The sequence below is a fragment of the Raphanus sativus genome, chromosome 6, assembly GCF_000801105.2.
Source record: "Raphanus sativus cultivar WK10039 chromosome 6, ASM80110v3, whole genome shotgun sequence".
NCBI classification, from domain to species: domain Eukaryota; kingdom Viridiplantae; phylum Streptophyta; class Magnoliopsida; order Brassicales; family Brassicaceae; genus Raphanus; species Raphanus sativus.
In genome coordinates this window covers 23,707,050-23,719,250 of record NC_079516.1, presented here as the reverse complement: position 1 = coordinate 23,719,250, position 12,201 = coordinate 23,707,050, and the positions used below count along the sequence as shown (strand labels likewise).

The window sequence follows — 12,201 nt, the reverse complement described above, 5'->3', positions numbered from 1 at the left end:
GTTTAATGTGATTGTTTAATTTTTTTTAACAAATAAAATTAAACGAAAAGTATAGAGGATAAAAAATTATTATCAAATCTTTATTATTCATAATCATTAATGGTGATATATATGTCAATCATATTAGGAAGTTCCGTAGCTTTTATTTAAGGAAACAATAGAGAATATTCTTTTATATATTAATAATTGATTTAATAGTTATTTAATAAAAACTATAATATATGTGTAGATGGACCAACTTATTTCTCTAACAATCCTCAGAATAATTCTCATGATGACACGTGGCTACCAAACAATGTTGCAATGTTCCAGGATTAATATATAGGGGATGTACATGAACCATTACTCAATATCTACTCTAGCAAAACCAGACTGTAAATTCATCGAACTATATAAACCATTCACATACCTATTTCCAGATTATTTGACATATTGTGTTCTCATAGTGGATAATATTCACTTGGTTGCTGTAAAGTTTAACGTTGTTTTAGTTGTCCTATGATCTACTAAAGGTTATTTGCTTAATTGTGATCTCTGAACATATGTGAATAATTTGGAAAACACATTGATGCATTTGGAGAAGATGATATCCATTGTTAACGTCTATAAGAATTTTAGAATAATATATGCATTTATTCTTTCTTAATTCAAAAATAATAATATATGCATTTATTTTTTGCATTATTATTAAAATGAAATAAATATCAACTCATATTCGGTTATAACTAATCAAAGCAAAATCTACTTTTAAATTGTAGAAGATTTTCGTGACTTTTTTAAAATATAGAGTACTCTAACCATTTATTTAAAAACTTGAAAAAAAAATCACATATTAATTATCATACAATATCCTGTTACTTCAACATTATTAAAAAAAATATTCTTAACAGACTGATTGAACTTAACCCATGGACTCCTCATTCATTGTTTCCTAAATTTTTGCTAGAAAATATAGAAACAACTAAGAAGAATATCTTCTATCACTACAAGAAAACGTGGCGTTAACGACCAATATTAACGACTACAGATTCGTGGTCGTAATTTTGGAACCACTTTACGACCAACTTACGACTAAAGCACAATTGGTCGTAAATTGGTCGTAAAGTTACAACTAATACATGTAGTCGTAAATTAGTCGTTCATCAAAGACTAATTTACTACCAATGGTAGCATTGATAGTAAATTGGTTGTTTATTAATGACTAATTTACGACCAATAGTACATTATGCCATAAACTTGAAACCCTAAATCCCAAACCCCAAACCTCAAATATCATATCCCAAATATCATAAGTTTTATACACTTTCATACTCAAAATACAAAGTTTTATTTTTTAAACAAAATTTCATATATAATTGAGCAAACATGATGATAAGTTATATATAATTTGAAATGCAATATCAAGAGTTTAATAATAGTAAAACACAAATGTTCTAATATAATGAAACTTGATCACTCGTCATCAGAAACATCATCCACTTCATCATTTTCTTCAAATTCATCTTTGTTGGCTTCGAACGTTGTATCTTCTGGAAGTTCTTCATATCCCGGATTATGTTTAATAATAGTAAAATACAAATGTTCTAACACAAATAAGTAAGAAATGATAAAGTGGATGATGTTTCTGATGACGAGTGATCAAGTTTCATTATGTTAGAACATTTGAGGTCATGAGGTTTGAGGTTTGGGGTTTGGGTTTCGAGTTTAGGGTATAATGCATTATTGGTCGTAAATTAGTCATTAATGAACAACCAATTTACGACCAATGACACGTGTGGTCGTAAATTGGTCGTTCATTAAAGACTAATTTACTACCAATGGTGGCATTGGTAGTAAATTGGTTGTTTATTAATGACTAATTTACGACCAATAGTGCAATATGCCATAAACTTGAAATCCTAAACCCCAAACCTCAAATATCATATCCCAAATATCATAAGTTTTATACACTTTCATATCCAAAATACAAAGTTTTATTTTTAAACAAAATTTCATATTTAATTGAGCAAACATGATGATAAGTTATATATAATTTGAAATGCAATACCAAGAGTTTAATAATAGTAAAACACAAAGGTTCTAACATAATGAAACTTGATCACTCGTCATCAGAAACATCATCCACTTCATCATTTTCTTCAAATTCATCTTCGTTGGCTTCGAACGTTGTATCTTCTGGAAGTTCTTTATATCCCGAATTATGTTTAATAATAGTAAAATACAAATGTTCTAACACAAATAAGTAAGAAAATGATGAAGTGGATGATGTTTCTGATGACGAGTGATCAAGTTTCATTATGTTAGAACATTTGAGGTCATGAGGTTTGGGGTTTGGGGTTTGGGTTTCGAGTTTAGGGTATAATGCATTATTGGTCGTAAATTAGTCATTAATGAACAACCAATTTACGACCAATGACACGTGTGGTCGTAAATTGGTCGTTCATTAAAGACTAATTTACTACCAATGGTGGCATTGGTAGTAAATTGGTTGTTTATTAATGACTAATTTACGACCAATAGTGCAATATGCCATAAACTTGAAATCCTAAACCCCAAACCTCAAATATCATATCCCAAATATCATAAGTTTTATACACTTTCATATCCAAAATACAAAGTTTTATTTTTAAACAAAATTTCATATATAATTGAGCAAACATAATGATAAGTTATATATAATTTGAAATGCAATACCAAAAGTTTAATAATAGTAAAACACAAATGTTCTAACATAATGAAACTTGATCACTCGTCATCAGAAACATCATCCACTTCATCATTTTCTTCAAATTCATCTTCGTTGGCTTCGAACGTTGTATCTTCTGAAAGTTCTTTATATCCCGGATTATGTTTAATAATAGTAAAACACAAATGGTCTAACACAAATAAGTAAGAAAATGATGAAGTGGATGATGTTTCTGATGACGAGTGATCAAGTTTCATTATGTTAGAACATTTGAGGTCATGATGTTTGGGGTTTGGGGTTTAGGGTTTTGGTTTCGAGTTTAGGGTATAATGCATTATTGGTAGTAAATTAGTCATTAATGAAGAACCAATTTATGACCAATGACACGTGTGGTCGTAAATTGGTCGTTCAATAAAGACTAATTTACTACCAATGGTGGCATTGGTAGTAAATTGGTTGTTTATTAATGACTAATTTACGACCAATAGTGTATTATGCTCTAAACTTGAAACCCTAAACATCAAACCCCAAACCTCAAATATCATATCCCAAATATCATAAGTTCTATACATTTTCATACCCAAAATACAAAGTTTTATTTTTTAAACAAAATTTCATAATTGAGCAAACATGATGATAAGTTATATATAATTTGAAATGCAATACCAAGAGTTTAATAATAGTAAAACATAATTATGTTAGAACAATTTAGGTCATGAGGTTTGGGGTTTGGGGTTCGAGTTTAGGGTATAATGCACTATTGATCGTAAATTAGTCATTAATAAACAACCAATTTACGACCAATGACACGTGTGGTCGTAAATTGGTCGTTCATTAAAGACTAATTTACTACCAATGGTGGCGTTGGTAGTAAATTAGTTGTTTATTAATGACTAATTTACGACCAATAGTGCATTATGCCATAAACTTGAAATCCTAAACCCCAAACCTCAAATATCATATCCCAAATCTCATAAGTTTTATACACTTTCATACTCAAAATACAAAGTTTTATTTTTTAAACAAAATTTCATATATAATTGAGCAAACATGATGATAAGTTATATATAATTTGAAATGCAATACCAAAAGTTTAATAATAGTAAAACACAATTATGTTAGAACATTTGAGGTTATGAGGTTTGGGGTTTAGGTTTCGAGTTTTGGGTATAATGCACTATTTGTCGTAAATTAGTCATTAATAAACAACCAATTTACTACCAATGCCACCATTGGTAGTAAATTAGTCTTTAATGAACGACCAATTTACGACCAAACGCACCTTTAGTCGTAAATTGGTCGTACATTTACGATCATTGTACGACCATTAGTCTTTATTTGGTCGTACATATATGACCAATTTACGACCACCCTAAAATTCTATATATACCCATCGCATAGCCATTTGGTTGCACACTCACATCTCACTTCCCTCTCCCTTACAACCAATCGACTTCTCTCTCTAGGTATTTTTTTTTTAGTTCTAGGTGGTTAGTTAGGTGATTAGATTAGGTTTGGAATTAGTTTAGGATGTAATTAGTTTAGGTTTGGAATTAGTTTAGGATGAAGTTAGATTATTTGTTTTAGATTATTTTTAAATAATTATTTGAATTTTTTATAACCATCCATATTTTTTTTCAGATTGACGATATTGTTTGGCTAGCGGTAGAAAGAGACTTAGAAACCGAGGGACCTCATATGGGAGTACCTTTCTCGGTGAGACGTCGGATCCATCAGCTTCTACCTCCCGCTCTTCAGACAATGTCTCCGAGAGCCAAACTCAGTTTTAATTATTTTGTATTTTGAATATTTTAATTTCATGAATGTTATATATTATGTTTTATGGAATATATCAAATTTGTATTTTTTTTTTAACTTTATGAATTTTAATTATTTAATTATTTTTTTATTTTATTTAAATAATTTAGTAATTAAATTTTACTGTGCGTTGTAAATTAGTCTTAAACTAACGACTAAGGTATATATGATCTAGATGTAAGGTAGTCGTTAATTTATGACCATTTTACCTCCACGTCGATGTACTTTAGTCGTAAACTCATGACTAATTTACATCTAATATACGACCACATTTTACGACTAATTTACCACTAAAATTGTACATCTGATTTACGACCAATCCTCGTAGTCGTAAATATACGACTGATTTACGACCAAATCTCTGAGTCGTAAATTTACGACCAATGTACGACCAATTGGTGATTACGACCAGCGTTTAACGACCAATCACAATTGGTCGTAATTTGGTTGTAAATCCCTTTTAACGACCAATTTACTACCAATTCTGTAGTCGTTAAAGTCATGTTTTCTTGTAGTGTATTATTTTTATACTGCCCAAAGGATGCATAAAAAATATTGAATCGCTATGTATCCGGTTTCTGTGGTCTGGAAATATCGAGAAGAGAGGAATGGCTAAGGTAGCATGGTCCACAGTCTGTCTCCCAAAGCAGGAAGGGGGCCTGGGGCTTCGAAACATCTCGATCTGGAACCAAATATTGTGCTTAAAATTTGTCTGGATACTGCTCACTCAGTCATCGTCTCTTTGGGCTGACTGGCACCGTAGTATCCACCTATCCAACCAGTCATTCTGGTCAATAGAAGCGGCACAAACAGATTCTTGGGCATGGAAAAGAATTCTCAAATTGAGACCTCTAGCGATCCAATTCTGCAAGTCAGTTTTAGGAAATGGAGAGACTACCAGCTTCTGGTTCGACTCTTGGACCCCATTCGGTCAGCTTATCAATCATATAGGTCCCTTGGGACCAAGAGCGCTGAGAGTAAGAAGGGATTCATCGGTGTCGGATGCAATCAGCGGATCGAATTGGAACTTGCCTCATCCACGATCACAACAGGAAGTTGATCTACACTCTTATCTCACCACTATAACTCTACCATTACCTCATGATATTCTTGATGTTTATGAATGGATTGCTGGTGATTCTCCTGTTTCTGTTTTCAGTGCATTTGATACATGGGAAACCATAAAACCGAGACGGGAGATCCAAGACTGGCACGACGTGGTGTGGTTCAAGGGAGCGCTACCTAAGCACGCATTCACCATGTGGATTGCTAACTATGACAGGATGCCGACAAGAGCAAGGCTTGCATCATGGGGTCTGCCGATCTCACCACTCTGCGCCTTCTGCTCCAAAGAACCAGAAACTAGGGACCATTTGCTGTTGACCTGTGACTACAGCCGAGAGGTGTGGAGTTACATTTTTGGAAGATGCTTACCGCCAACCAGGCTTCTAACAGACTGGGCTGAGCTTTTATCATGGATACGAGCTCCGCGCTCTAAGAGCACATCACTGCTGAGGAGACTAGCAACACAAGCACTGGTGTTTCACATATGGAAACAGCGTAACAACCTGACGCACAACCTTGTTTCCATCCCGGCGGCGACGGTTTTCAGAAACATTGATAGAGAGCTGAGAAACATCATCTCCTCTAGGAAGGACTTTAAAAGTTTCAGAAACCTTATGACCAAGTGGCTGTCTTAGGCCTCTAGCAATTTGTTTTCTTCTTATGCATCACCTTGTTTTTTCTTTCTTTTTGCCAAGTTTGATGCAAACATAAGATTTTACCTTGTAATTTCTTCTCTTCATATATGATATTTACCTTTTAGCAAAAAAAAAAAAGATATATATTAACGATATACAAACAATATATCAATACTAAGAAATCAATGACGCCTATTGGAGAATATGGTATATAAGATTGGAGGATTGAAGTTATGTTTATAGCACGTTATTGTTTCACGAGATGATGATCATTGATTGACTGAAGATTTAGATCACGTTATTTTTTCCCGGAAAAAAATTCAGTTAGGTTATTTATTTGAACTTACAATAATTGTATATTGGTTTAAAGATAATTTAGAATGCAAAATTACTTTTGGTTAAGTATATTATTTTGATTTAAAAATTGTCCCATTTAATTGGTAAAAACTATTAATACGAAATAATATATACTATATTTTAAATATCTATGATTTATTTAATTTTTCAAATGCATTTTATTTTTAATATTTAGACTAAATCTAGACTTTTAATATATGTTTAATAGTATACATCGTATGTAATTTATTTTAATATATGTCAATGTTATTTGTTTGATATCCGATAGTTCACCTTTAAAAATAACAAAAACAAATACTAATTGTTTAATCAATTATTTTTTTAATTATAATCAAAGAAGATATAAATTGAATTTTTGTTAAAATTTATAATTTTCAAGCCAGTTACCATGTTTTTTTAGTAATGAAAATTATTTTATATTTTACCAAACTACATATTTTAAAAATTTATAAAAATATATAACAAACAAAAATATAGAAACAAAGATACAAAAACATGTTACACTTTTATATAATTGATTTGATGGAAAAACAAAAACATACTTAAGTTTGTAACATGCAAACAAAGATACAAAAACATAGAAACAAAGATTACATCGCTTATTCAACAAACAAAAATATAGAAACAAAGATACAAAAAATTGACAAAAAAATACAAAACCAAAAAAATAAAAATAAAACACTTATTCAACAAACAAAAATATAGAAACAAAGATAAAAAACATACTTATTTTTGTTTAATGCATATAAACATATTTGTAATAATAATATATACTATTCTTGAAGTAAAAACTATATATTTATGTAAAAAACAAAAAAAATTAACACCCGCGCGGTTGCGCGGATCCAAATCTAATCTATCTTATTAAATCAGAAACATTACAACTTTTTCTAGGTGGATTTTAAAGGTGGACCTCATATATTTAAATTAAATGTCTTATTCCTTATATATAATATGTATCATAGTCTAACTTTGCATTGATGTATTTCCTTAAATACAATTCCTCTATTTGTCCATATTCCATACATGGTTTTCACATTTATTACATGTCGATTTAAATAAAATAGATATTAAAAATACTAAAAATATTAATAGTACTAAAATTACCCTATACAATTCATTTTAAATTGATCAGTATACTTTCATTAGCCATATTGATTTTATTAGTACGAATAACATTAAGTAGATAAGTCATAGACACATACATAAATACATAAAGATATGACTACTCTTTAACTACGTTGGGCCTAATCTACTTTCTAAAACAAATAACACATAACTTTATATATTGTATAGAATATAGTAATATTGTATAGTATTATACATATACAATAATACTAAAAACAAACCAAACTAAAATATAATATATATCAAAAATGCTTTGAACCATTACACACAAAATGTATTAGATCTCAGAGATAAAATTCACATTGAAATTATGTAATAATTATTTAAAAAATTAAACTTCGTAACGTACAAAAAAACATAAGTTGTATATCAAATTTTGTATTACAATAAAAAGACATAACTCGTGCTTGCAAAGTGTTATTTTTACATATGAAAGACAGTTTTGATATTGTTCTTTAAACACAAAATTGAATTATACAAACTCGATACTACACAAAGCTAAAAATATAGAATACATTTTAAAAATAAAACCTGTGCGGGTGCGCATGGTCTTTACGAAAATCGTAGATATGTTTATATAATATATAAATATATTATGTTGCACATATTTTCATATATATAATACCCCAATGTAAATTTTGTATGATAAAATATTGAAAATAAAAAATATATAACATTATATATTTTAAATAATATATATAAAAAATCTACTTTATGTTATCATAAAATTTAAAAATCAAATTTAGTAATTAAACACATTGCTTATTTAAACACATTAGTACACATTGTTATTTAACAAAATTTTATATTAATACACATTGCAATCATGTATAACATTTAGTACAAATAAAGATAAAAAAAAATTGACTCCCGCTCAGTCGAGCGGGTCATGATCTAGTTGAACTTAAAAAATCAAAATCAAAACCCGCATGGATGTGCGGATCGAGCTCTAGTATTCTTTAAAAAACATAATTTTTTCTATTAATTGTCACCACCGCTTCTTCCATAACCATCATCGTTTATTTCATATCAACCGCCACTTTTTCACCAACCATAATTTCTTTTGTAATCACCATCATCTCTTCTAAGTAACACATGGCCCGTTCCAAGTTTGAATATAAAAATTGTGTTCTGTCAACAAACAAGTGTTGTTGATTCTCAGCCGCCAGATGACAAAGTAAGCATGTAGCCAGAACATCCAAACTCCATTGTCTTAACCTTTCTTGTGTCACAAGTCTCAGTAAGTCTACTGAAATCAAAATCAGGAACGTGTTCTTTGAGATCTTTTCTAGAGAACCAAACTTGTATGTTCCGAGAAAAATGACTGAATCATAACTTTTATGGGACTTCTCAGCTAAACTACAATTTTGTAAATTAACTGACTGGTAAATTTTTATGATATTTAAGTTGTAGTTTGGTCATGGCTCATAGCTAAATGCCTAAATCACACATGCTTATGATTCTACTTAGACATGGTCATGTGGATAGTATTAAATCAAACTATGCGGCCAATGCAAGATAAACAAGAACTGAATAATGGTCCCGAATATCTCAGTCAACGGTTGATCCATATACTCATCTCTATACAAGACAAGACCCTTTTTTGTCGGCACAAAACAATTATGCAACTCATCTCTTATCTTCTTCTCATCCCCTGCTCTCTCTTACTATTATTATAACTTTTTCCAAGACCGATGATCTGTTTTGTTTTGTTTGTTTTATCTGTTCTCTTTGGAGAAGGAGACACGGCCGCATATAAACCCACCGACGTCATTCTCATTAACTGCGGCACTACCTTCAACACCATAGACAGCCGAGGCCGAACTTGGACGCCGGAGCAGCCGAAGGTTTTCTCGTTGAATCCAGTCAACGCATCATTCCCTTCAAAGGCTTCCAAAAGTGAAGAATGGTGGATATATGTTCCCGCGGTGCCTTACAAGACGGTTCGTATATTCCGATCCAAATTTACTTACAGCTTTACAGTCTCTCCCGGCTGGAAATTCCTCCGGTTGTATTTTTTTCCTGGCCCCTACAGATCGGATTTAAACGCCGTCAAGTCCTTCGCCGTCACCGTCAACGGGTTCACTCTCCTCAAGAACTTCAGGGTAAATGCTTCAGCCTCAGGCCGTCTAATCAAGGAGTTTATCGTCCCTGTTTTGGGTGGAAACAAGACGCTGAACCTCACGTTTAGGCCGTCACCAAACTCGTTAGCTTTCATCAACGGTCTGGAGATTGTCTCCATGCCTGACCGGTTTTACACAAAGGGAGGCTTTGATGGGTACATAACAGACGTCGGTAGTAGTAAGGACTTTGAGATAGATGATACCACAGTACTCGAGACGGTGTACCGAGTGGATGTTGGCGGAGGTGGAAACAGCATTGGTGGTTATGTCAAAGACACTGGAATGTTCCGACAATGGCTTCCCGATCACGGTTCCCCACTCGGGGATTGGGTAAATGCGATTATAATTGATTTTCCGATCAACTATACGGAGAAAACACCAGCCTATGTTGCGCCAAGGGAAGTGTACACAACTCTTTACGTGAGGCCGGACGCCAAGGACCACATGAATTTGAACTGGACGTGGCTCTTCCCGGTCGACGCTGGATTCAGCTACCTCGTTAGGCTTCATTTCTGTGAGACTATGCTGAAAATAACAAAACCGGGCCAACGCATGTTCTCTATCATCATTGGAAATCAGATTGCTAGGGCTGAGACCGACGTGGTTTTATTAAGCGGTGGCCCTCTGATTCCGATGTATCTAGATTTCAAGACATTTTTGGCTTCAAACACAAGCAAAAATGGAGAGGGAGTTAATCTACGACTTGATTTGTGTCCCAACCAGTATTCTAACGATGCTATTCTGAATGGTATAGAGATCTTTAAGCTTAATGACTCTAGGGGTAATCTCGCCGGACAGAAGCTTAATCCAATAATGTTGGGAGTGGGAGGTGGCAGCAAGCAACATCCACATGTTTCGGTGATAATCATCATAGCGGTTTGTTCTGCCATTGGACTGGCGACTTTCTTTACTGTCACCATCTTATTGATCAAAAGGAAGAATAGGAAGGACAATAGTGTTGTCACGTTCAAGGTACTGCTAAAACAGTACACTTATGCCGAACTGAAGAAAATCACCAAATCATTTTCACACACACTGGGAAAGGAGGATTTGGAACTGTCTACCAAGGAAAGCTTTTCAACGGTGTTAAGGTTGCAGTAAAGGTGATGAAAGATCTGAAGGGAACTGGTGAAGATTTCATGAACGAAGTCGCTAGTATGAGCCAGACATCTCATGTTAACATTGTTTCTCTGCTTGGTTTCTGCTACGAAGGTTCCAAAAGAGCAATTGTGTATGAGTTTCTGAAGAATGGGTCTCTCGATCAATTCATATCTAGAGAAAATTCGTCGACTCAGGATGTGACAACATTATATAAAATTGCGCTAGGCATTGCTCGGGGATTGGAATATTTGCACTATGGTTGCAAAACAAGAATTGTGCATTTCGACATTAAACCTCAGAACGTTCTGTTAGATGGTAATCTTTGTCCTAAAGTCTCAGACTTTGGACTTGCCAAGCTCTGTGAGAAAAGAGAAAGCATTCTGTCATTGATAGACACAAGAGGAACTATAGGTTATATTGCACCTGAGGTGTTCTCAAGAACCTACGGCGGAGTCTCTCATAAATCAGATGTGTATAGTTATGGAATGTTGGTCCTGGAGATGGTTGGAGCTAAGAACAAGGAAATAGTAGAAACCGCCGCCTCCAATGCAAGTTTGGTTTACTTTCCGGAATGGATTTACAAGGAACTTGAAAATGGTGAACAGACATGGAGATTTGGTGATGAAATAACCATAGAAGAAAAAAAGATTGTGAAGAAGATGATTTTGGTTGGTCTCTGGTGCATTCAACCATGCCCATTAGATCGTCCACCTATGAACAAAGTGGTCGTCATGCTGGATGGAAGTTTGGATGCTCTTGAAGTACCTCCTAATCCTTCTATGCATATATCCCGAGGGTTCATTGCGGAATGTTCTTCCCTATCTGATGGCGGAGAAATAACTCGAGCAGTTGATTCCGCCAATACTTAGCATGTAAGTCTTTTAAAGAAAATTTATATTTTTGGGATAGAAGAATGTAAAAGTTAGCTCATCTGAACAATATCACGTATTGTTCTCTTTAAGTGTTTAGCGATTTCTCATCTATGAAATGTACCTTTTTTGCTCTTTGCTAAATCTGCTGGTCTCGTTCCCATGTTCAGGTACACATTGGAAATGTAACATGCATTCGATAAGATATTCAAGGAACATCTTGATAGGGGTTTAAACATCATTGTTGTTCTTAGAGTGGAAATATTTTCATGGTGGTTTGATTGATATTTTTGTTAACCACATCACAGAATATTACGTCTTAACTTTACTCAACCTGAAATATTTGTTATCTGATAATGCATTTACATATTTTATTTATTAAAATAAATGTTTTGCCTGTATATGCGGGAAAAATTATT

At 33.0% G+C, this 12,201-nt stretch overlaps 2 protein-coding genes across 2 annotated transcripts in view; both read left to right on the top strand.

Annotated features, from left to right (window-relative positions):
* The window catches only part of LOC108809292 (40S ribosomal protein S30), a 28,701-nt gene that overhangs the window by 4,540 nt on the left and 11,960 nt on the right, over positions 1–12,201 (top strand). The gene's annotated exons all lie outside the window — the stretch shown is intronic.
* Positions 9,288–12,199, top strand: LOC108834120 (probable receptor-like protein kinase At5g39030). The gene is given in 3 exon segments (XM_018607480.2): positions 9,288–10,842; positions 10,845–11,785; positions 11,953–12,199. Coding segments are annotated over 2 exon segments (2,397 nt in total). The 5' UTR covers positions 9,288–9,383; the 3' UTR covers positions 11,783–11,785; positions 11,953–12,199.